The sequence below is a fragment of the Dermacentor silvarum genome, chromosome 2 (assembly GCF_013339745.2).
Source record: "Dermacentor silvarum isolate Dsil-2018 chromosome 2, BIME_Dsil_1.4, whole genome shotgun sequence".
NCBI classification, from domain to species: Eukaryota; Metazoa; Arthropoda; class Arachnida; order Ixodida; family Ixodidae; genus Dermacentor; species Dermacentor silvarum.
Genome location: NC_051155.1, coordinates 84,957,873 through 84,984,282, shown reverse-complemented (window position 1 = coordinate 84,984,282; position 26,410 = coordinate 84,957,873). Strand labels below are relative to the sequence as shown.

The window sequence follows — 26,410 nt, the reverse complement described above, 5'->3', positions numbered from 1 at the left end:
TAGAATATGCTTGCATATTTTGGCATCCCCATCATGTCACCTGGACTAACCATCTCGAAGCGGTCCAAAACAAAGCCGCACGGTTCATCCTGTCATCTTACTCGCGATTCCAAAGCGTCACCAAACTGAAAGACTCCCACAAAATGTCATCACTCGCCATGCGCAGAACATCTGCCCGATTAGCCTTTTTTCACACTATGTACCATAGTAACACGTCATTTTCACCCCTCACATATTTCTCCAACGCATCACATATCGACTAGGTTAGACCACGCGTATAAAGTCAAACCACTTTTCGCTCATACTGAAAAATAGCGGAACTCACCTCTAGCACTATCAATAGATCAATGGAATTCATTGCCCTCTAGCATTGCCACTATCAATGATCCTCAATCCTTTCAGTCGGCGCTGCAATCCTTTCTTGAACATCAAGGCATTTCACAATAGTTTTCTTTTTGTATACAGTAACAGTTGCGTTTTCATTGGAAACTAACACTAATCACAAAAGTTATCGACCTGATGCTCGCATTGTATGGTACCTGAAAGCATTTCTTTTTTACACTGAACTGACTGCGTATTATACATTGTTTTTATATTTTATATTTTTACATTGTATCACTTTTTTAGGATACGATGTAGACTTGTCCTTTTTCTGTATTAGTATTATGCCTTGTTGTTTTTATTTTTTGTTCACCATGCTATATTTGGACTTGCATTCTTGTGTCTTCTGAATTGCCATTTTCACCTGCAGTGCGTCTACTTTTGTTATTCCCGTTTCGAAACCCCCCACCCTCCCTATGTAATGCCCTTGTGGGCCTTTAGGGTATCCAAATAAATATATATATATATATATATATATATATATATATATATATATATATTGTTCAGGTAGTGTAAATGCTTAGTATCATAATGTGGCCTTTGTCTCGGAATCCTCAATTAGTATTTCACAATTCACGAGACGAAGGGCCTGAGGCCTTCCTAAGACGTCAGCCAAAATATCTTCCTACAGCCGTATTTCAGTGCTTTAAATGAGAGCGGGAAATTGAGCAGTTCCGACATGGAAACCAGGCCTATCTGGTTGCTCATGGCAATAAACTTACCGCAGTCTTGTCCTCCGCATAGCTGTAGCACATTCGTATCAGGATGCAGAACACGTTGAACTCCTGAAGAGATTTTTTTTGTTTAAGAAAGTACTGCCAGTCTGAATGCCGGACTTTAGGCAGGGGTGAGCTATACATTGGAAATAACCCGACACAGAAAATACAGAAGTTAAAGAGAAACAAAGTGAAATGTAGAGCTGATCTTAATGCAGTAAAAGAAGTATAAATCCTATAGAATGAAAGCCCAAATTGCACACAAAGCAGTTATGTAACACGTGGTCGTAGTTGATGTCGCTATTGTAAGCACCACAGTAGTAGCAATTGTCACTTATGTAACATAACAAGAATAGCCAGAACAGATACATACACCGCTCAAAAACATGTCTAACAACAAGTAAACGACCTCGGAAGTTATGCTCGCAAGCAAAAGCAACACCAGATTACACCCACAATACAAATAATGTCAAAAGCAATTGTATAGGTACGCGCGAGCATGTTTAATTACAACACGTCAACAAGTTAAATCGCAATACTATGAGTGCATGGGGGGGGGGGGGGTCAGAACAAAATACACTGTTAAAATAAATCAAAAAGAATTGTCAGTAAGACAGTGCAGGCAACGCGCGAATGAATCGATTTGAGATCGGCGCTATCGACCACCTCGGGTGGCAAATTATTCTGGTCGTTAATTGTACGAGGAAAGAAATAATACCTGTATATATTTGTATGACACAGGTGTTTTGTATATATTGTATATATTGAGTGGCACAGGTGGCACAAGTGTTCGGTAACATTTTTAGGGTGAGATGGGCGCGTTTCGCGGCGCAAGGTTGGTTTGACGTATTTACTTTTCTGTATTGCTAACATGTCATTATATATAAAATGGAATATCTTCATTCTTTCACGATACCATCTCAATTATATAGTTTCCAATTTTGCGCTTTCCAAGAGAGCTGTTGGAGATGTGTCGCGTTGGTAGGCATTAAATATAAATCTTACAGCTTTCCTCTGTGCTGATTCTAGTTCATCTATGTTACCTTTTGTGTACGGGTCCCAGACAGCCGACGCATACTCTAGTACAGGTATCACTTACGTTTTATAGGCACGTAGTTTAATTTCGTGTGTGGCCTGAGCTAGCGTCCTTCTTAAGTGTGCCAGTTTTCTGAAAGCCTTTCTTTTTCTATATATGATACATGTTAATTCCATCTTAAATCAGATGTCATGACAAGGTGAAGGTACGTATATGCTGAACCAAAAGATAGGCAATGGTTTCCGAGACTGTATTGGAATTGTGAAGGGTCCTTCTTACGGGTTATTATCATTGCCACAGTTTTTTTTTCTGGCTTAATGTTCATTTGCCATGTTGAGTACCAATTGTGAATTTTACATAAGGTGTTATTGAGATGCACTTGGTCACTATAGGCGTTAACTTCCTGATAAAGTACACAGTCGTCTACGAAAAGCCGTACCTTGACCTGAATATCATGGATGATATCGTTAATAAAAAGCAAGTTTTCGAAAGCTTTATGTGCGATCAACATTTGAAACGCCAGGGCCATATGCGTTAAACGTTTTAATGTGCATGGTTTCCTTACTGGTAACTGAAATCATTATTGAAACGGCTCGGAAGAAGAAGCTTCGCTGAAATTTTTTTTGTGATCCTGCATGGTCGTTCAAGTGTGCTCTCCGTTTTGTGCATAAAGGTGGCATGGTTAAAACTTTCTACGTGCTCGCTTACGAGACACGCGTGCCAATGAGCAGTAAATTACAAAATTGGTCGTTTAGAAGCCGCACGAGAACTCCAATGGCGAAACTCATTGTCATAGGTCAGAACGTCACTCGCAATTCATCAAGTGTTTAGACGAGCGGAGGCTAGTTCGTCACACCTGTGACAGTGATAAAGTGTTCGATGTCTGCTAAATTTGACGCCGAGTGAAATTCGCGCACCAACAGAGGCGCCCTACGTGTACCAACCACGTACGCACTTGTCCTTACAAGGGGCTCTGTCTACAAGTGACCAGCTACCTGGCTTCATGGTATTCAGCAGGTCATAGCAGAGTATGATTCCACAGCTTTACATGCGTACAATCACATGGCGCGATGGAGCGAAGAAAATTGTTCTGCCGCGCACTTCGCACAACGATTTTCGCTGACAGCTTTCACATGCGTCTACGAGAGCGCGATTTCCGTCGCGGCGACGCCGAAGGTTGCCCCCTGCTCACGAAGCATTCAAGCCTGAATCGCTAAATAAAAGCAACGTGGAAACTAGTCAAACAATTAAATTTTCCTATTATTTTTTGAAAATAGAATGCGTACATATTTTTTTAACATTTAAAAGCGTTGATACTTTACGATCGCTTAGTCTGCAGCCGCGCTGAGTGAAACGCCAACGTCCATCTAATTAGGTTGCGAAGCTTGGAACGAAAAGCGTGCCAAAACCTATCGCCAGAGATATCATTTAGTGTTACACGGTTGAAATTCGACTAGGTGAGTGGGGGACAAACACTGAAACTAGCAAACCTATCTAAAAAATGTTCGAAAATGTTTAAGCAGAATATCTCATACGAGTAAATATTCCGTTTCAAATATTTTGCTGTACTAAAACAACAAATGTTAATTTTGTTCCTATTTCACAATTTATTAGTTCGTTCTTGGTGACCCCTACCAACCAGCGATTCTGGCGCAAGACTTAGCAAGTCTGTGGAAGCCAGCTATGATGTCGTGCGGAATGGCGTTGCTCACTATAGTACGCGGCGGTTTGAGGATGATTTTTTTTCCTTCCGTGTTTCTTGAAAGTGTGGCCTGCGATTCACTTCAGATTGTGCGTGGCCTAGCGCACGGAATTCATTGGCTAAAAGTGCAGGTACACGTTTTTTTTATCCTGCAAGTTCACGGCTGCGGCATCCGACCCGCTGTGTTTCGTCATGACAATAAATGCGGTACGCTCCGCGAAGAAACATCGCGTTATGTTCGTTCACTGTCCGTAACACAGGCTTTGAGTGTCCGACGGGAAGTAAATTAAGTCAATTCTTTCCTAAATCATAATGTGCGGCAATGTTGTCTTGTCTGATAACTGTTGGATATCAATACATAGTGTCGCCCGGAATTTATTGTGAATGATTCTGTGAAAAGGTTTCCCATATGTTGTTATACGACTGTGTGCTGGCTAAAGTACTTTTTATTCATAGAAACAAGTTTTTCGTGGTCAATTATATTCGTTGCATTGTGCTAGACGAAATAAGTGAAGTTTTGTTGTAACCACTGTGGAACTGTCATTTATTTCCGTCCTATTCGCTCAGCTTCCTAAGGTATCTACTGGAGCAATTAGCGACAATAACAGCGTAATTATGATGACATTAATACATAAACCGCTCCCATAGTTCCTTTGACACGTTGGCGTTTCAGCTGAGTCGAGTCGCAAGCTCGCCTCCGCATCAAATGAAAAATAACTGCTGGCGTAGCAGTCGAATTGCCGAACGCTGAGGAAATTCAAACATTCGCGCCAAGCAGCCTAAGATCTTGACGTCAATACAATTTCCGGTTGTGACGTCACTTTTTAGTTTTTATTTTTTGCTTGCTGTTAGATGTCCCTCCTATACGTAGATGGTGACGTTTGTAACGACCCGCCATTTCCTTCACATGTGGGCTTCTATTGAAGCTACGTTACGAGTTTATATATACCTTGGAAACGCAGCACAACGCCGAAAGTAGGAGCGTGCGGTTTGTGCGGCGTCGGTGGGATGATTTCGTTTAGTAGTGTATAGTTTTGTTGGTGCGGTAATATATCGAAGCCACAACTCTTCTCGAGGAGGAGTATTTGCTTGTGCAGAAGAGGAAGTAACTATTGAGTGTGGAAGCACCTGGCACAATTTGTAGCGATGAAGAGGTTCACGACTGTGACGATCAAGTGGGTACGTGCCGTATGTTGAAGGCGGCGTCTGCTCCCGACCTGCATAGCGTGTAGCCTCTCGTTTTAAACGAATTGTGTGAGCTGGGGAAAACAAAAAAAATTTGGACACTTAAGCTTCGCCTTTAGAGAGGAACGCGATAGCGTTATCGGGCCCCGTTCGAGCCCCATTATAGAGCCCCGTTGTAAGCTGGCTTTCCCACTGTAACCCAGAACGTGGGAAAGCCAGCTTACAAAGAGAAAGCTTACACCAAAGTCGGCTTCACTTTTAAACAGAAATGCATTGCTGGGAAAACGTTATTCCGGGGTCAATATAAGTCATGTTATATTACAATGTGAAGGTCCTAGCACCTTTTTAATTAATTTATTAATTGTTTGCTATGGCCCCGACGCGTGCGCGTGGCCAAAACGCATTAGGCAGGCGAAGTTCCAATTTGACCTTCCGAGGATGCGAGCGCCATCTGGATATAATTTTCGCAAGTAAACTACACGAGCGTGCAGCTAAAGGTCTGGTAGAAATGCTTGAAAAAAGGTTTGTGTTTGAGTTTCCTCATAAGTTTTCTCGTACATTCAAATTACAATCCGACGCCACCATGTCAATAGGTTGTGATTAAGTCGTACTTTACTGTTTTCCTGCCGGATTTCATTATGAGAAATTCAATTTTTGTTCACCAAAACCTTGTGCCTTGTGGAGGGCCTGCGTGGTTGGCTGATTCGGGATGATTTTCTCCGCCACGGACGCCGACATCGCACGCCAGCACCGACGCCGGATTTTCTGCGACACGGGTACCTTAAAGGGACACTAAAGAGAAACAGGAAGTTCAGCTGGAATAAAAGAGGGACCTTCAGGAATGCATGCCGTTTTTGTTGGGTGCAAAAATATGAGTTATTAACGGAGAAATTCGTAAACAAAGGTCAAATATCTCTTCCTCAATTTCTCTCACCCTAGATTTGGCGCTGAAGCAGTGTCGTCACAGATTGCATTGCTCTCAGCGAATCAGAATGCGCCATGATACGTCACCGCTTGCGTAAACGGCCGAGGCGCTGGGCTGGATGTATCATGGCTGCATGCATGGTCGCTGCGTTTGCGTTCGCCGCGATGGATACCGTAGCTGCCGCTGAACCTTGCAACGAAGAGCTCGCCAGGAAAGCAGGACTGCATTTCAGCGATATTCAGTGAAACGGAGCGCGAAATGATCCTCTGTGCTCGAGCGGTAGGTGTTTCCGCGTGCGATGGCGGTGAGCCGCCGGCCGCGCCGGCGGAATGCAGAGCTTCGTTTTCGTCGATGGGAGGCGAAGCGTCCGGTCCGCCAGGCGACGGTGTTCCCGACAGAACAAGCGTAGAAAGTTGTGCACGTACTCAGTATGGTTATTTCGTGGCTTTATTTAATGACATTCAGCACTCACCGAGCCGCCAGTTTGCTGCTGCAGCCCCACCGGTAGGAGGTTTGATGAAGGCCGCATTGAGGGAACAGCTGCTCGAGAAAGGACTGGCCTCTGGGGCACGCCAAGATACTTTCCGAGGGCAAGATTATACACATAATCCGAGAGCGAGAAATGCAGAGAGCACACCATCGGTTTCTCTGGCTCTTTTGCCGTTTTATCATCGGCAGAGCACTGAGCCATTGCGAACGCCGGGGAGCCGGGGCTCTCCGAGCGACGCCACATGAAAGGACACAATCGAGTCAACACTGCCGCTGCCCCTGATCAAGCGCCTTGGGCCATTTATACAGCCCTCAACACTACACACACGAGGCATTTTCTGGCTGTTTCCCGCGAAGTCAACGTTTTTCGAGCCACGCAACACGCAACCAAACACCGTAGAGCGGAACAGGCGCGCGCGACGATGCATTGACCAAAAACGAAACTACGAAACTATCACGGCCGCATGTTTCGCTATGCCACTTTTTCTTATTTATTTAATTTTGTGCTAAATTGTACTTCCTCGCTTGAAACGGTTTAAAAAGTTGGAAAATGCTGTTTATGTACGTTTAAGATGTATTTCATTTTGCATTTTATTAACAGCGATAAATCGCTCTCGACCAATCGCGACCGGCCTGCGTTTGTAATCTCCGACGTCACATCACGTAGTGCGGGAATTTCGAAGGGGCGTCAGCACCTATTCTTCAGTTTTTCGCTATTTTCTCGCTTATTAAACATCTGTTTGCAGTAAGAATGGTATGGCTGTGATCGTGAAGGGATAATCTACCATTTAAGCTCAACTTCCGGTTTCTATTTAGTGTCCCTTTAACGCTGTCGCGTTAAAATTGTTCATGATACTCGTGAGGCACAGGCACAGGTGGGTATACGCGCTGTTAAAACATCACTGAAACTGGCGCACGGCATTGCTCCGCTGAGCCAGCTGAGCCTCCACCACGCGGTAAAACCGGAAACCGCCCATTTCGACGGCGCTTGCTGTTACGTCACACGTTGCCCCGCCAACATCAGGCCAATCACTGCGACTCAGTGACGGCGCGACCAACATGTTGGAATCCCGTCGCGGAGAGCCCGCGATGTCGCGGTGGTCACTGAGCGACGGAATTCGCTGTGTCGCCAGTGTCGCTGAGTGAAAATCGCGCCATGTGAAACAGCCTTTAGCCCGCTCAGTGCGGCGTAATGTAAGCTCTGTCAACGCCGAACGAAACCGCCTACGCTTCTTGCTGGGTATGTTTAACCTATCAACGTCTGACCTGAGCCCGTCGTCATAAACAACATTGATTTAAATAAAGACACATACCACATGAATGGTCATTTTCTACCATCTTTATTATTTGGTCACGAAGGTGACTATAGCTTTGTGGGAGCTATGGTAGATGGCCATAGGTTCTGTAACAATGCTTGAGCGGTAATGGGCTCGAAGGCGGCGGGAGGCGTTAGCAGCCTTCCGCCGCCTTCGAGCCCATTCCTGTCTTGGCTCACACCGTCGTTCTTCCTAGGCATGCTGTTCTACCTCGGTAAGCAGAATACGCTGTCTACCCATTACATGACCAAAACGCAACTAAGATAACGTGCCTATGCAGTGTGTGACGTCCCCAGCCAAAGAGACATATCCATTGGCTATTAAACGCAGCTAGGGCACACCGGCAATACCATTTTGCTGCTTTTGCTTTTCATCGAGGCTACGGCGCTTTTGGTCTACGCGCTCGGTCTATGCACGCCACGATCAGCTGGAAACTATAGCGTATAACAGCTCCGCTGTAAAAAGTAGCTCGAAAAACACGCGGATTAGTAAAGAAATTACAAAAACATACGCTGACTCGTGAACTGTCAGTGGCGAGTCAGCGCCTGTGTCTGTCGTTTCTTTGCTCGTCCACGTCTTTCTCGCACTACGTTTTTTGTTAAGATGAAACTTAGAAGGCCCGGCACAAGGCTAATTTAACCCTCTTATGCCACTTAATGGCATTAAGGCTGGAAAATTCTTGACTGATTCTGCCAAAATGTAGAGGCGAATTTTGTTCATCAAACCATATAAAGGCACTAGGCAATGAAACCAAGGAAAGCATAGGGTTAAATAGTGGTGGTTATAATATAAAGGACCGCTTCCCGCCCTGCAGTTTGGGCAGGACATCGCACCGTGGATGGCGTACTCACGCTTCTTGCTCTTGCAGGCCACTCTCACCGGAGTGTTTTTTTCCGTCTTTCACGAATGGAATCAAGAACCGCCTGCCAGCTTACGCCAAGGATTCCCCAGCGTACTGGATGCCGCTTCTGAATTAAAGCCGCTGGCCTAACTGGCAACAAGGATCCACTTCCAAAGCGACTGTGGCGACTGGCGGGGGAATAAAGGGCCGCTTCCCGCCCTCCAGTTTGGGCAGGACATCGCACCGACGATGGCGTACTCACGCTTCTTGCTCTTGCAGGCCACTATCACCGGGGTGTTTTTTTCGTCTTTCACGAATGGAATCAAGAACCGCCTCCCAGTTTACGCCAAGGATTCCTCCAGCGTACCGGATGCCGCTTGAAGATTAAAGCCGCTGGCCCAACTCGCAACACCGATCCACTTCCAAAGCGACTGTGGCGACTGGCGGAGGATATAAAGAGCCGCTTCCCGCCCTCCAGTTTGGGCAGGACATCGCACCGAGGATGGCGTACTCACGCTTCTTGCTCTTGCAGGCCACTATCACCGGGGTGTTTTTTTCGTCTTTCACGAATGGAATCAAGAACCGCCTCCCAGTTTACGCCAAGGATTCCTCCAGCGTACCGGATGCCGCTTGAAGATTAAAGCCGCTGGCCCAACTCGCAACACCGATCCACTTCCAAAGCGACTGTGGCGACTGGCGGAGGATATAAAGAGCCGCTTCCCGCCCTCCAGTTTGGGCAGGACATCGCACCGAGGATGGCGTACTCACGCTTTTTGCTTTTGCAGGCCACTATCACCGGTGTGTTTTTTTTTCGTCTTTCACGAATGGAATCAAGAACCGCCTCACAGTTTACGCCAAGGATTCCTCCAGCGTACCGGATGCCGCTTCACGATTAAAGCCGCTCGCCCAACTGGCAACACCGATCCACTTCCAACGCGACTGTGGCGACTGGCGGGGGAATAAAGGGCCGCTTCCCGCCCTCCAGTTTGGGCAGGACATCGCACCGAGGATGGCGTACTCACGCTTCTTGCTCTTGCAGGCCACTATCACCGGGGTGTTTTTTTTTTCGTCTTTCACGAATGGAATCAAGATCCGCCTGCCGACCAGCTTACGCCAAAGATTCCTCCAGTGTACTGGATGCCGCTTCAGGATTAAAGCCGCTCGCCCAACTGGCAACACCGATCCACTTCCAAAGCGACTGTGGCGACTGGCGGGGGAATAAAGGGCCGCTTCCCGCCCTCCAGTTTGGGCAGGACATCACACCGAGGATGGCGTACTGACGCTTCTTGCTCTTGCAGGCCACTATTCACCGGGGTGGTTTGTTTTTTTTCGTCTTTCACGAATGGAATCAAGATCCGCCTGCCGACCAGCTTACGCCAAAGATTCTTCCAGTGTACTGGATGCCGCTTCAGGATTAAAGCCGCTGGCCCAACTCGCAACACAGATCCACTTCCAAAGCGACTGTGGCGACTGGCGGAGGATATAAAGAGCCGCTTCCCGCGCTCCAGTTTGGGCAGGACATCACACCGAGGATGGCGTACTGACGCTTCTTGCTCTTGCAGGCCACTATTCACCGGGGTGGTTTGTTTTTTTTTTCGTCTTTCACGAATGGAATCAAGATCCGCCTGCCGACCAGGTTACGCCAAAGATTCCTCCAGTGTACTGGATGCCGCTTCAGGATTAAAGCCGCTCGCCCAACTGGCAACACCGATCCACTTCCAAAGCGACTGTGGCGACTGGCGGGGGAATAAAGGGCCGCTTCCCGCCCTCCAGTTTGGGTAGGACATCACACCGAGGATGGCGTACTGACGCTTCTTGATCTTGCAGGCCACTATTCACCGGGGTGGTTTGTTTTTTTTCGTCTTTCACGAATGGAATCAAGATCCGCCTGCCGACCAGCTTACGCCAAAGATTCCTCCAGTGTACTGGATGCCGCTTCAGGATTAAAGCCGCTCGCCCAACTGGCAACACAGATCCACTTCCAAAGCGACTGTGGCGACTGGCGGAGGATATAAAGAGCCGCTTCCCGCGCTCAAGTTTGGGCAGGACATCACACCGAGGATGGCGTACTCACGCTTCTTGCTCTTGCAGGCCACTATTCACCGGGGTGGTTTGTTTTTTATCGTCTTTCACGAATGGAATCAAGATCCGCCTGCCGACCAGCTTACGCCAAAGATTCCTCCAGTGTACTGGATGCCGCTTTAGGATTAAAGCCGCTGGCCCAACTCGCAACACCGATCCACTTCCAAAGCGACTGTGGCGACTGGCGGGGGAATAAAGGGCCGCTTCCCGCGCTCCAGTTTGGGCAGGACATCACACCGAGGATGGCGTACTCACGCTTCTTGCTCTTGCAGGCCACTATCACCGGGGTGTTTTTTTTCCGTCTTTCACGAATGGAATCAAGATCCGCCTGCCGACCAGCTTACGCCAAAGATTCCTCCAGTGTACTGGATGCCGCTTCAGGATTAAAGCCGCTCGCCCAACTGGCAACACAGATCCACTTCCAAAGCGACTGTGGCGACTGGCGGAGGATATAAAGAGCCGCTTCCCGCGCTCCAGTTTGGGCAGGACATCACACCGAGGATGGCGTACTCACGCTTCTTGCTCTTGCAGGCCACTATTCACCGGGGTGGTTTGTTTTTTTTCGTCTTTCACGAATGGAATCAAGATCCGCCTGCCGAACAGCTTACGCCAAAGATTCCTCCAGTGTACTGGATGCCGCTTCAGGATTAAAGCCGCTGGCCCAACTCGCAACACCGATCCACTTCCAAAGCGACTGTGGCGACTGGTGGGGGAATAAAGGGCCGCTTCCCGCGCTCCAGTTTGGGCAGGACATCACACCGAGGATGGCGTACTCACGCTTCTTGCTCTTGCAGGCCACTATCACCGGGGTGTTTTTTTTTTCCGTCTTTCACGAATGGAATCAAGATCCGCCTGCCGACCAGCTTACGCCAAAGATTCCTCCAGCGTACCGGATGCCGCTTGAAGATTAAAGCCGCTGGCCCAACTCGCAACACAGATCCACTTCCAAAGCGACTGTGGCGACTGGCGGAGGATATAAAGAGCCGCTTCCCGCCCTCCAGTTTGGGCAGGACATCGCACCGAGGATGGCGTACTTACGCTTTTTGCTTTTGCAGGCCACTATCACCGGTGTGTTTTTTTTTTCGTCTTTCACGAATGGAATCAAGAACCGCCTCACAGTTTACGCCAAGGATTCCTCCAGCGTACCGGATGCCGCTTCACGATTAAAGCCGCTCGCCCAACTGGCAACACCGATCCACTTCCAAAGCGACTGTGGCGACTGGCGGAGGATATAAAGAGCCGCTTCCCGCCCTCCAGTTTGGGCAGGACATCGCACCGAGGATGGCGTACTCACGCTTTTTGCTTTTGCAGGCCACTATCACCGGGGTGTTTTTTTTCCGTCTTTCACGAATGGAATCAAGAACCACCTGCCGACCAGCTTACGACAAGGGTTCCTCCAGCGTACTGGACGCCGCTTCTCGATTAAAGCAGCTGGCCCAACTCGCAACACAGATCCACTTCCAAAGCGACTGTGGCGACTGGCGGAGGATATAAAGGGCCACTTCCCGCCCTCCAGTTTGGGCACGACATCGCACCGAGGATGGCTTACTCACGTTTGTTGCTCTTGCAGGTCAATTATTTGAACAATGCAGCTTGCGTTAAAAGTAGCAATTACTGCTTGCTAGCGGCGTCGTGCCCACCATATCTGACTGATTTGCTGCAACATACGAAAAAATTTTCGTCTGGCATGTGTTGTCTTTTCTTTGATCTTTAACTTATGGTTTCTGGTGACGTTTAATTTAATACTGGTCCCATTAACAAGGCCGAAGCCGATGCGTTTGCCCTGGCCTTGAACACCTCACAGGAGCTCGAAAATGACCTTGCGACTCTGTTAACCGATTTACAAGCTAGTGCTGATAAGCAGGCTGCCGCTTATGAGGAAATCAAGCAACTAAACGCTAGAGTGGTGACGTTAGAAAATTCTATAGCATCACCGGGAATTGCGGAAACCAGGATAAATGCTGATGCTGACCGCGTCGTGTCGACCCAAATGACGGCCACAACATCCAAATGTAACGACACGGAAAACGGATTGCGGCGTTCTAATCTCGTTTTCTTTTTTTTTGGCCTAGATGATGATCCTAAGGAGCATTGGGCAGCGTCCGAACAGCGCATAATCAAGTTTTGCTCAGAAAAGCTGAGCGTTACACTAACAGCTCAACAATTCGAGCGCGTACACCGACTTGGCAGATTTGTTGCCGGACAACGAAGGCCTGTCATTGCTAAGCTAACTTTCTTCAAAGGTAAAGAGCGCATTTTGTCTTGTGGACCGAGGCTTAAGGGGACAGCGTTCTCACTCCGAGAAAATTTTTGGCTGGCAACTCGGCAGGTCAGAAAGAAGCTAATTGAATTAGCTAAAAACAGAATAAATCCTTTAAGCTTTCGGTGGACAAACTACGAATCGGCTCTGTAACATACATCTAGGACGGCATCGCTAAAGGTGTCGTCGAGTTAAACAATTAGCTGCGTCAAGGCACGTGTGCTAGCTCTCATCTAACAGCAAAGCCAGTTTGTAATGTTCCTTCTTTATCAGTGGCATTTGCTAACACACGTAGCCTGATGTCAAAGCGCGATCTCATTTCAAGTTATCTAGACGATGCTGACTCCGATGTTATCGCTTTCACTGAGACTTCGATGTATTCCGCAGTATCTGAAAATGAAATTATTGCCTTAACAAGTATTTAAAATACATATAGGTGTGATCGCACTTGCAAAAGAGGAGGCTGTGTCTTGTTAGGCATAAAAAAAGTCTTCCGTCATTCCTTGTGAATTATAATTCCGATATTGAAGTTGTCTGGGTAGCCTGCATGGTATTTTCTATCAAGATACTGATTGGTTGCTGTTACCGTCCACCAGGTTCCAAAAGCTCTTTTAATGATCAGTTGCGCATTGGCATAGACAAGGCATCTGATCTCTTCTCCGCTGACATTACCTATCTGATTGGTGACTTCAACTGTGCTCTAATTGACTGGGTAAGGCTTTCATCACCATGCAACATCTCGACCAAATTCATTAACTTGACCCTTGACTATAACCTCACCCTGACTGTATCGCAGCCAACCCGTGGATCTAACATACTAGACCTTATCCTTACAGACAATCCTGAAACAGTAGTTTACATAGAACATTTAGACGGATTTAGTGATCATAATTTGTTTCAACTCACCTTAAATGTACCTCTTCCTGTATCTAATACGTCGCCCAAGCTGATTCGCGATTATAATAGAGGCAATAACATTGTCATCACCACTGAACTAAAAATGCTTTTGGAGCATGAGATGCTACCGTTATTTTACGACCGATCAGTTGAAAAAAAATTGGTCGATGTTCAAGGAAAAAATGTCCTGGTTAATTGACATGTACATTTCCCGCATTACAATCAGTAATGATGTATCGAATCCATGGTTCACAAAAACACTTAAGCAGATGAAGGATAAAAAAGCGGCTTTACAAGTGCGCCAGACGCGTTAGAACGCCTTCATCGTGGACTGAATACAAAGCCTACCTTAAATCATATGCATTGCCGTACGCACAGCAAAGGATAAGTACTTAACGACCTCCCAAAATTACTCAAGAACAATCTAACAAAGTGTTGGAAAACAATAAGCCCTAGACAAGAGAGTAATCACATTCTGTTGCACAATGATAACGCAATCGCTGTTTCTGAGAGTGAGTGTTCAACGCTTCTCAATTCTTTTTTCACGTCTGTATTCACAAGTGAGGATACCTCTAATGTACCCTTTGTACATGATTTTGACTACGATTACATGGCACCGATAAACATCACGGTAGGGGGCATTGCTTCGCAAATAAACAACCTTAAAGATTCTTTTTCTTGTGGTATTGATGGACTAAATTCTAAGATACTAAAAAAATACCACTTCTGTTTCAAGCGTCATCCTGTTCCACATATTCAGGCAGGCCTTAATGTCTGGTATGCTTCACTTCGACTGGAAGATCGCGAAAGTGGTACTAATTTACAAAAATGGAAGTAAAACCTCATGGGGGTGAAAACTACAGGCCCATCTCTCTTACCTGCATTTGCTGCAAAATGCTCGAACGCGTAATTGCTTCGCATATTTTTAGACATCTCGAATCTAACAGCTTTTTTTCCGCAATCAACACGGTCTCAGAAAAGGCTTTTCGTACAAGACACAGTTATTTGAATTTACATCCAATATCCACCTTCATATGAATCACTACTTACAGAGCGATTGCTTATTCCTTGACTTTTCTAAAGCTTTTGATCATGTTGCATATTACCGCCTCATATCTAAACTTTCTGCGATAAAATTGGACTCCTGTACATTGTTATGGCTACGTAACTTTTTGTCTAATCGGGAGCAATTTACATCTGTTAATGATTGCGATTCCCCCAAATCTAACGTTACTTCTGGTGTGCCGCAAGGAAGCGTCCCTGGACCTCTGTTGTTTTTACTTTATATAAATTATCTGACTAAACACATATCGTCATGCATACGAATATTCGCCGATGATTGCATAATCTATTGCCAAATAGCCAACAGGGATGATCATATAGCGCTCCAACGAGACCTAGATATCGTGAACTAGTGGTGTAACACATGGCTCATGACAGTAAACGTGTCAAAGTGTAAAACAATGTCTTTCACCCGTAAACCTGTTAATTCGCACTTTATCTAGCACATTAACAGTATTATATCCCGGACTGTACAATATAAGTATCTTGGTGTGCACCTTACACCTAACCTAACATGGTCTGAGCGCATTATGTGTATCTCCGCCAATGCATCCAAATCATTGGGGTTCTTGCGCCGGAACTTGCGCAGTGTTCCAACTGCCTTGCGTAAACTGGCCTATTTAACATTCGTGCGACCCCAGCTTGAGTACGCGCCTCCCATTTGATCACACATCAGAAATACCTAAATAACGCATTGGAAATAATTCAGAATAGGGCAAGTCGTTTCATTACTCATAATTACAGTTCCCAGTATAGCATAACGGAGATTAAAGCCGAAATATCATTGCAGTCGTTGAGTACTCGCCGTGATATTGCATTGCTGTCATTATTCCATAAATTCATTCACTCTGACAGAATATCCCTACCATGCTTGAAACACCACGTCTTCACACCGCGCAGATTAACACAATAATTTCAGCTATGCCCGCGTATATGGCGTGACGCAAGCACTTAACTTTTCAACACTGCCTCGCGTTATCCGCCTCTGGAACTGCCTTCCAGATAGCATTGCTTCGCTCACAAATCATGACGCTTTTTGCTGTAATTTGACGAAACATTTTTCTTGACACTGATCGCGGTTTTATCAAACCGATGACATTTTCAATGTTTGTCGCGCGTTATGGCTTTGTTATTTTTTATTTATTTATTCACTTTTTTCTTTTTCGCTTTTTCATAATATGCAATGTATAAAGTTCTTTGTAACTATGTAATGTATAATGTAACTTGTTTTCACCTCTTGTTTTTTCGCAATGATTATCTGTTCACTTCTTTTTCTTCTTTTTTTTGAAGATATGTCTGGTTTTTGTTATATGCAAATTTCTTCGTCTTGTGCCTATGTTTGATTCCTTGTAGCATCGATATCTTTAAACCGATTCTATGTATTGTTAACGTACGCCTCCCTCACCCCATGCCTCTTCGTAGGCTTTTGAGGTATTTTTAAATAAAAAAAAGAAATAAATGTAAAAAACAATGACGAAAAGGGCAATGGAAGTGGAGCTTTCACTTCAATGCATAATATTGCAGTGAAAGGGGAAATGCAAGCCTTACACACACACACACAGATATATGTATATATATATATATATATATATATATATATATATATATATATTTCAGCCAACATAATTCTTTCGTGCCCTACCCGAAAGCACATATTCCAACAAAGAAGCGACAAACGTTATGCAGTGCTTTAGGGACATTTCGGATGCAGGACCGGCCTTCCACTTCACTTCTTTTATTGGGATAGCAATTACATGGGCATACCAGGCGCATTTCTGCCGTCCTCGTCAGCGTATAGCTGTAATGCTCCGTATAAAGACCAACGGCGATAACATCGTCGCCACATACGGTATGCTGTATGTGGATCAATCTCGCGGGCTAGGGAGAAAAGCGGGGAGGAAGCGCGCGGATTTTTCGTCGTACTCAAGGCACCGCGGGAAGGCGAGGAAAGGGGAGCGCGTTCTAGTCCTGCGGCGGCTAAGAATGTCCATCAGTGTCCTGTTAGTCCTCCGCTTCCATATCAGCCGAACACGCATGCATCTCCAGGCCTGAGGTACTATTACAGATGCCAATACTTCATTTGGCAACTTCAGCAAGAGGATCGCGTCAGCTTCCAGGCACGCTTCAGCATCATAGGGAGAATACCATCTGGGCATGCCACCAACCCCCGCCAGGCACGCCATAGCCCGATCCCGATCCAGCTCGCCCTGCGTGATACGATCACAACGAGGTGGTGGAGAGGGAGGAGGCCTTGCAGGTTTCTCATTACCAGACTCATGCCCTGACTGATGGAGGCCGTCTACAAACTGCAGCTTAGTGGCAGGCGCTTTGCAGCCAAGCGCAGGCGCTCTTCGGCTTCAAATACCTCCCCGGTGGTTGGGTTCCAAAGCATTGCTGTTTCCTTTCGAAAAAAAAAAAGAAAGTGTCCCTGGATAATGAAATGGTGCTATTCTTTTCTGCCTCTGACGTTGTCACTTCTGCCAAAATATTACGCGTGTTTTTTTGTCATGACATGTCCTGGAACATGCATGCTAATTTCATTGCTAGCAAGCTGTCGCATGTTATTTGTCACATGTGCAATTTCAAACTTTGGCTCGGTACGAAGGTGCGCTGATTATTTGTGCCCACTACCAGGTGGATGACAAACATGTTGCCCGCTGCGTGGGCAGCATGTTTGTCAGCCACCTCATTTATTCCTGTTTTTTTTTTCTGGGGCACTACATATGCCACTAATACTAACCGTCTCTTTGATTTACAGAAAAACCAATTGTTCGCGTTATTTGCAACGTGCTCTTTTGTAGCTTCTCAGAACCACTAATAAAAAACTTGGTCTAAAATTAACAGATTTTTTTAATCATCACTTAGCGCTCGCCAATATAAAACAATCGAAACAGAACATAACGTGCTTATCTGCTTTTGCAAACCTTGAGGGACACTCTGTAGCATATAACACCCACTAACCGGAGCAATGGCTGGTGTCCCATACATGAACAAATTATGAACGACAAATGATTGGTCATTCTAGTCCCAGCTTTCTGCACAGTTTTGCTGCACAAAGCTTGAATCGTAATAGAGGAATCCCCTTGCTCTGCGTAACAATGACATACTCACTTCATGAATTATCAATTTTTTATAGTGATTTCTGATATCTGTACGTAATCTCTGTGCCCGTTGTCATGACAATATTGTTGGTTTCCTTCTCATTTTTTTTCTTTTTCCCTTCTAAGATATCTGGGTCATACTTTTTGCGTGGTATCTACAGATGTCTCGATACCATTCGTGTTTTAACCTGTACTGCCGGCTGCAACTATGATTTGTCGGCTCATTTGGACTAGTGAAGTATCCATTTCTCACGATTTTTATACTAACGCCATCGTATTATCTACCACGCTCTGCATATGAAATTTCTGATTGATTCTGAAAAAAGCTCACCAGATGATACCGGTGAGCTTGCGCCTATAAGTTGCAGATGACCCTTCATTACGAAGGCAGAAAGAGAACTGTTGAATGTTTTCTATGTACTAATTTCTATTCCCGGCTTTTTATTATGAAAGTACTCAAATATTCCAACACATTGGGGTTTAGGTTCTACACTCGTTGGTAAGCTTCAGTCCCCGTAGACAAAACTATCAAATAGATTGCAGTACTGTAGGGCAAAGGACGCTATAGCCTGTAAAAATCTATAGCCCTCGTCGTGAAAGCAAGAACGAGAGGCAGGCCACCCAGCTACGACGAGCCCGGCCCCTGCATCACCCTCAACGGGACGCCAATCGCGAAAGTCGATACGCTACGAATACTGGGACTCCTTATTCACAAGGACGGATCCGGAGCGGCCAGCCTACCAAGGCTACAACGGCCCTTTCGCAACTCACGCACCACGTCAAGAGGATCTCAAGCCAAAGCGGCCTCAAGGAGCAAGACGTGCTAAGAATACTACAAGCACTGCTCACCAGCCGCATCACATACGGCATGCCGTACCTGGCTTTAAAGAACGCAGAGATTGAAAAGATGAACATCATGATAAGGAAGGAAATGAAAGTCGCCCTGGGACTCCACCCCTTGGTTTCTACTACACATCTCCTTAAGATGGGCGTCCACAACACGGGGCAAGAGCTCGCTGAAGCGCACAAGAACAGCCAACTGAAACGACTCAAGCTTACAACCACCGGAAGATCAGTACTCCGACACCTGAACTACAACGAGACGTACGTCGCAGACACGGACAAGAACGAACGAATCCCACCGGACGTTCGAGGGTCCCTCTGCATTGCACCCATCCCGCGCAACATGCATCCCATATATCACAAGAGTAGAAGGCAAGCTAGAGCCAACGCCATCAAACTAAGATTCAAGCAAGACCAAGACGCCAGCTACACCGACGCGGCCAAGAATCCTCATCGAAATGCGTGCGCTCTCAGCGTCGTAAGCTCCCGAGGCCGCGAGTTAGCATCAGCAACCATCAAGGCACGCAAGCCGAAAACGGCGGAAGAAGCGGCAATCGCTCTCGCCACCACCACATGCACAGACGCAGCAGTCATTTTCACCGACTCGGATGCCGCCAGTAGAAACTTCTCGAGGGGCCGCATCTCGGCTGATGCACTCAAGATACTAAAACGACGTAGCACTCCGCTCCCGTACACCTGCGTAACGTGGGTACCCGGACACGAGGGACTAGGAGGTAACGAAGCGGCCTACACCGCTGCCCGCGAGCACGTCAGTCGGGCTCCCCTCGCCCCACAAGCCCTCCGACCCGCGGCAGAAGATGTGGAAGCCGTACCCAACAACTATTCGGCGATATATTGCAACGCTACAGGCTCGAGCGCCACGTGTACCCTCCACCGCACCCAAACCTCGGCAAAGAAGAAAGCGTGGTCCTCAGACGCCTACAAAGCAATACTTATACTCACGGAACTATAATGCACCACCTCTACCCGACGCTCCACAGCTACCTCCGCCCACTCTGCAACATTCCCGACACACTGGCACACTTGCTCTTGGAATTCCCGTGGCATGAAGACAGCGAAATGCAGCCGGAAATGGACGCTAACCGAGCACCACAAGCAAACGAAGACCACCTATTCGAAACGTGGGAGGTCAGGCTCGCCCTCGGGGACCTGGAAGAACAACGACAACTCGTCGCCAGGGCCAAGAGGGCAGCCGAAGGCGGAGGGTTCCTGGACTAAATAACCTTCCCACCTCAGGGTGATACCGGCCCTCGCTCGGGACACTGTTTCAACAATAAACGTTTCTCTCTCTCTGAGAAGTTGGTCTCTCATAATCATTGCCTTGCCGTAATCCCTGTCTCCCTGCTTATTCCGTGTGTTTTCTAGCGCCGCTTAGCGCTTACAGCTTACTGCTGACATGCTTGAACACAGTGCCATTTGTTAAAATGTACAGGAATGTAAAAACTGTATATGTTACTTAAGAAATGGCATTAAACCACGACTGTCGATAAATTACGGCTAAGACCACATCTTGCACGCAAGGCTCGTGAATAGACTAAATTCTGGCATGTCTACTGCGAGTGATAGAATTTTGCTTGTTTAGAGCATTATTTCATTTTGAATTCGTAATAATGGTTGGCAGCAGCAAATAGAGAAGACAACAAAAGCTTCGAGATTAAGTTTTAGGTAGGTTTTTCTGAGTAAGGAAATAATCTTATAGGCATTTTGTTACACCTTACCTTTATAATGGCGGGCCGTAGGTTCAAGTCGAGCCACTTATTCTTGCAGGCGAAAAACATGTTCGTTACCATTCTCGTTGCCCTCGCTCGGTCGAGAGGATCTAGAAAAAATGGCTGCGGCTTAGCTCAGATAACCCTGGATATGCCAAGCGAAAGCTTTGTTTAGGCTCTAAGTCTTGCTTTCACTTGCTTAACCTTTAATTTAGCTTTAATTATTATACTTAGGTATGCACTCATCGTAAAGCCAGGTATAAATTATAAGCCGACAAGTCCAAGCGTTTTGCGAGCCGAACGGCTGAGTCTTTCTAAGTATCCGACGCTAGCTTCGCGCGCTTGGCATTCCGGACACTCTGCAGTGAAGCAGCTCGCTGGGCGAAATCCGTGGGGTGGCCAGACGCCGCTTGCCGAGGAGTCTCAAAGCCGCGCAACGCTCAGAGAAGACGCTGGCCACGCTCCCATCCATACCGAGTTGGGCGTTCCTTTTAGCCAGCCGCGCGGCGTGTCACGTGGTCAGGCAGTGACCCAGCTGCGGAGAGCGCATGCGCCAAAACGGGGGCGGTGGCGGAGCTCGGCGCGGTGAGTCTCGTGATGCTTTGCAAAAGCTACGGTGCAGCTGCGTTCAATTGAAGGTCAAATTGGTGGCCACGGCTAAACTCGGCTCGACTGGGTTAGTAAAGCTTTCGCTTTAAAAGCGGCAGAGAGAAAATTACAGAATAAATCTCGAGCGAAATGCAGAGAATGCACCCGCTGTATATAAGGGTGTTCCAGTTAATATCCATCGCGGTAAAAAAAAACGAACACGAGGCATTCCGCGCAAAGATAACGAAGTGCATGTTTACAGTCGATTGGAGCAGCCGCCAATACTTTTTGTCGATGGCATTCAATTTATTATGTAATTGCAATTAGCTAATTTTAATTACTGCTCTGAATGACGTACTGTCTATGAAGAATTTGTAGAAAATTGAAATAAACTCAAAAGTGGCACGTTTTCAGCCAGGTACGTTTTTCCCTTTAATATTTTCCGGCTGATAAAAGTAAGGCCGTGGTAAATGTAAAATATCACGTGAACAACCGTCCACCCGCATCAAAAAAGCAGCGCCCTCAAACACGTTCCGAAGGAGTTGGTGAGCATACACTTTCAAGGAAGCATCGACAACCAGTTATTTGCACACTACCCTTATTAACTCCGGGCCGCTCTGCTGTCGCGGGTAGGGCACGCCCGATAAAGCGGAAGCTCAGTCACTAACGTCAACGAAGCTTGTTTGAGGGCGCTGCATTTTGAAGCAGGTGGACTGTTAGTCCTGTGATATCCTTTTTCCATTTCTCGCGGCCGTTCTTTATCAGCCTGAAAAAATGAACATACAGAAGGTACCTTCGGAAGGAAAGGTAGTGTGGCTTGTGACCACTGTGGTAGTGAGCGAACAATCGAGCATGTTTGTTTACGCCATACTTGATACTATCACATTCAGTGATAAGGAGGTTTAAATCTTCTGAACCAAGGATAAACCAAAGTTGGTGTCATTGAGAAGACGTAGTAACATTCACATCGGTTTCAATTTTGTTTCTTGTATTCCTTATGTTCCCCAAATAGCATTGGAGAGATTGTGTCTCCTTGCCTGACCCCTTTCTTGATAGGTAGCTTTCTACACAAGAAAAGTAGAAAGTTACCTATCAAGAAAGGGTCAGGCAAGGAGACACAATCTCTCCAATGCTATTCACTGCATGCTTAGAAGAAGTATTCAAGCTCTTAGACTGGGAAGGCTTAGCAGTGACCATCAACAGCGAATATCTCAGCAACCTTCGGTTTGCAGATGACATTGTCATATTCAGCAACAATGGATACGAATTACAGCAAATGATTGAGGACCTTAATCGAGAAAGTGCAAGAATTGGGTTGAAGATGAATATGCAGAAGACAAAGATAATGTTCAATAGCCTGGCAAGGGAACAAGAATTCAGGATCGCCAGGCAGTCTCTAGAGCCCGTAAAAGAGTACGTTTATCTAAGTCTATTACTCGCAGGGGACCCTGATCACGCGAAAGAAATTTACAGAACAATAAAATTGGGTTGGAGTGCATACGCCAGGCATTGCCAAATCCTGACTGGGAACTTACCGCTGTAGTTGAAAATAAAAGTTTACAATCATTGCATTCTACCGGTGCTAACATATGGGGCAGAAACTTGGAGGTTAACAAAGAAGCTCGAGAACAAGTTAAGGACCGCACAAAGAGCGATGGAACGAAAAATCTTAGGGCTAACGTTAAGAGACACGAAGAGAGCGGTGTGGATCACAGATGAAACGGGAATAGCCGATATTCTAGTTGACATTAAGCGGAAGAAATGGAGCTGGGCAGGCCATGTAATGCGTAGGAGGGATAACCGGTGGACTATTATGGTTACGGAATGGATACCAAGAGAAGGAAAGCGCAGTCGAGGTCGGCAGAAAACCAGATTGGATGATGTAGTTAGGAAATTTGCAGGCGCAAGTTGGAATACGCCAGCGCAAGACATGGGTAATTGGAGATCGCAGGGAGAGGCCTTCGTCCTGCAGTGGATATAACATATAGGCTGATAATGATGATGATTCCTTATGTTCAAATGCACATGTGCGGAAAAAAAGGGGAAGGTAAAACTGTGAAAAGGTTGGCGTGACACGTGTAGCTTGATCTCGGGGGTTGTATTTTGAAACCTTCATCTGTACGCATGCGTCGTATTTGACCTAATTTCTTGTCTTAAAAAAAACTCACTTGCGAGCCAATGCTGTACGTGTTCACTTCGTTCCTGTCATTTTTCTTCCTGTACCGCTGCAGATATTAATGCAATATCTAATGGCCGTTGATAAACAAAGGCAACAGAAAACGGTAAATTAAACTTCGGAAGATAATTCAGAGGAAGTATGGCAGAGAAAACTGTGTACCCAATATGCTGGCTGAGAATGAAAAAAAAATGAAAATGCGGAGCTTGACAAATCATTTTGACCTTAGACCAAATAACCAGTGGTCTACTACCGTAACACAGTGCATCCCAACGTATGGGAAATGTAGTCCAAGGTAGCAATGCAGAATAAAATTGGGTTGGAGTGCATACGGCAGGCATTGCCAAATCCTAACTGGGAGCTTACCACTGTCGTTGAAAAGAAAAGTGTACAATCATTGTATTCTTCCGGTGCTAACATATGGGGCAGAAACATGGAGGTTAACAAAGAAGCTCGAGAACAAGTCAAGGACCGCACAAAGAGCGATGGAACGGAAAATGTTAGCCGTAACGTTAAGAGATAGAAAGAGGGCGGCGTGGACCAGAGATTAAATGGTGATAGCCGATATTCCAGTTGACATTAGGAGAAAAAAATGGAGTTTGGGAGGCTATGTAACGCATAGGGCAGATAACCGGCGAACCCTTAGAGTTACAGAATTGGTGTCAAAGGAAGACAAGCGCAGTCGAGGGTGGCCCAAAATTAGGTGCGGTGATGAAATTAGAAAATGTGCAGGCGCAAGTTGCAATCAGCTAGCGCAAGACAGGGGTAATTGGAGATCGCGGGGAGAGTCCGTCGTCCTGCAATGAACCTAAAGATAGGCTGACCAAGGTGATTGTATTGAAGTTGATAGCCTCATCGGATGCAAATGAATTTTAGTCCTTTATCAAGCAATGAGGATAGTCCAAGTGCAGGTAACTTGTAGTAAACAAATCAATATATAAAAGAATAAAATAGATTCAAACAACGGAGAAATGTTATTCTATGCCGTGCACATTAGGCCAGACGTGCACGTTCTCTCACGATATTGTCACCTGTAGTAGTGGGAATAGGGCAAGCGCAGCGGCGCAAGAAGAACGAAGTGCGCGTGCTAACCGCCCCGCTCGATGGTTAGCTCTCGCCGCCATTTTCTCCAGAGCCCAGCTGCTCATAAATAAACGTCGTTAGCCCCCTTTGAAGGCGCGTGGCAAAGTGGTGGAGGTGCTGGATACTTCTCACTCATGCCGCAGACTCCTCCTGGGACCGGAAGCACCAGCCCTGTGTTAGTCGATACTCCCGTCCATCGGACCAGCCGCAGGATCCGGGGACTGCCTCCTGAAGATACTGAAGACACCGCAGTGCTTCAGACTACCCCAACCGGTATGGAACGTTCAGTGACGAATCGGTATACGCTTCAAAATCCACTGGTGCCGAAGTCGTTCCATGGCGACGTCTTCGAAGACGTCGAAGACTGGATGGCCGACTTCGAGCGCGTGGCCGAATGCAACGAATGGGATGACGCGACTAAACGTAGGAATGTCTACTTTTGCCTGGAGGACGGCGCGCGTACGTGGTTTCAAAACCGTGAGGAGCAACTGACGTCGTGGCGCGACTTCCGTCGTCAGCTACTAGACACCTACGCCAGTCCCGATCGCCGCGAACGAGCCGAACGAGCAATCCAGGCCCGAGTCAAGCTTCCCAACGAAAGCGTTACTGCGTTCGTCGAAGATATGACGCGCCTCTTCAGACGAGCAGACCCTGGAATGACCGAGGACAAGAAGCTGCGTCACCTGATGCGAGGGGTGAAGGAGCAACTCTTCGCTGGGCTGGTGCGCAATCCTCCCAAGACTGTCGCCGAATTTTTAGCCGAGGCTGTAAGTATGGAAAAGATGCTTCAGCATCGCTCGAACTTTTATGATCGGCAAGTGAACGCGAGTACTGACATTTTGACGGCCATTGGAAACAATAATGACAACCTTCGCGAACTCATCCGCACCGTTGTGCGCGAAGAACTAATGAAGGTTTATGGCACGCCACAAGCCACGGTGAGCTCCATTGCGAGTGTTGTAAAAGATGAAGTCAACCAAGCACTCCGGTCCAACTTTCCTTTTGCTAACACCGCGCCTGTACCTTCTGTACACCACCGTGCGACCTACGCAGAAGTGTTGAGACAGCCTGCTTCGTCCCCGCCGCTGTTTGTCCAGGCCGCTCATCCGGTTGCACTTCCACCAGCCCCACCGGTGTCGTACATCGAGGAACGACGCACGCCTCCACCGTTTCACCATGCCGCTCCTCCGATTGTGCTTCCGCAGGAGCAACCAGTACATTACGCCGACGATCGACGCATGGCCCCTCGGAAGTCAGATGTTTGGCGCACTCCGGATCGCCGTCCTCTGTGCTTCCACTGTGGTGAGGCAGATCATTTGTACCGCCAGTGCCCATACCGACGCCTTGGGTTGCGGGGCTTTTCCGCCTACTCGCCACCACCCCGACTGGGCCAACGACCTCGGGACATTGAAGATTATCTCGCTCAGCAACGCATGCCACCGCCTACCGGGCGGCAGTCGCGCTCGCCGTCGCCAAGGCGATTTTCACCATCGCCTCAGCGGTATTCGAGCAGACGGTCGCCAAGTCCCCGCCGGGAAAACTAACTCCAGCGACCTTTGGGGGCGAGGCCGCTGGCAGTCGACGCGCTGAAGACCTCCGATCGACGCGAGTAACGAAGGGTACCGGACCGACATCAACTGCAGCTGAACGGAATGACCGGCTTTCGCTCGACATACCTGTGGTGATTGACGGTTATGCGGTTAGCGCTTTAGTGGATACCGGAGCGGACTATTCTATATTAAGCGTGAAGATGGCGACGTTGCTGAAGAAAGTAATTACACCTTGGCATGGTTCGCAGATTCGTACGGCTGGTGGTCACGTCGTTACTCCACTGGGAACCTGCACGGCAAGAGTTCGGATTCGAGGATCGACATTCGTGGCGAGTTGCCTTGTCTTACGAGAATGCTCCCGCGACGTCATTCTCGGAGTTGACTTCCTGCAGGAATACGGCGCTGTTATTGACTTACGGGGAGGTGTAGTCACGTTCTCAGCCGACC

The 26,410-nt window shown here is 47.0% G+C and overlaps 1 protein-coding gene across 2 annotated transcripts in view; it reads right to left on the bottom strand.

Moving 5' to 3' along the window:
- Window positions 1-26,410, bottom strand: part of LOC125943078 (uncharacterized) — a 78,955-nt gene that overhangs the window by 33,990 nt on the left and 18,555 nt on the right. The window contains exons 1-2 of one of the 2 annotated variants that reach the window (XM_049661438.1): window positions 20,576-20,673; window positions 1,104-1,166 (exon numbers count right to left, since the gene is read on the bottom strand). In XM_049661438.1, coding sequence (XP_049517395.1) covers window positions 1,104-1,166; window positions 20,576-20,647 — 135 coding nt within the window. In that variant the 5' untranslated portion in view covers window positions 20,648-20,673. Of the gene's footprint in view, window positions 1-1,103; window positions 1,167-20,575; window positions 20,674-26,410 lie in introns of those variants that run through there. The other variant, XM_049661439.1, reaches the window with a different exon arrangement.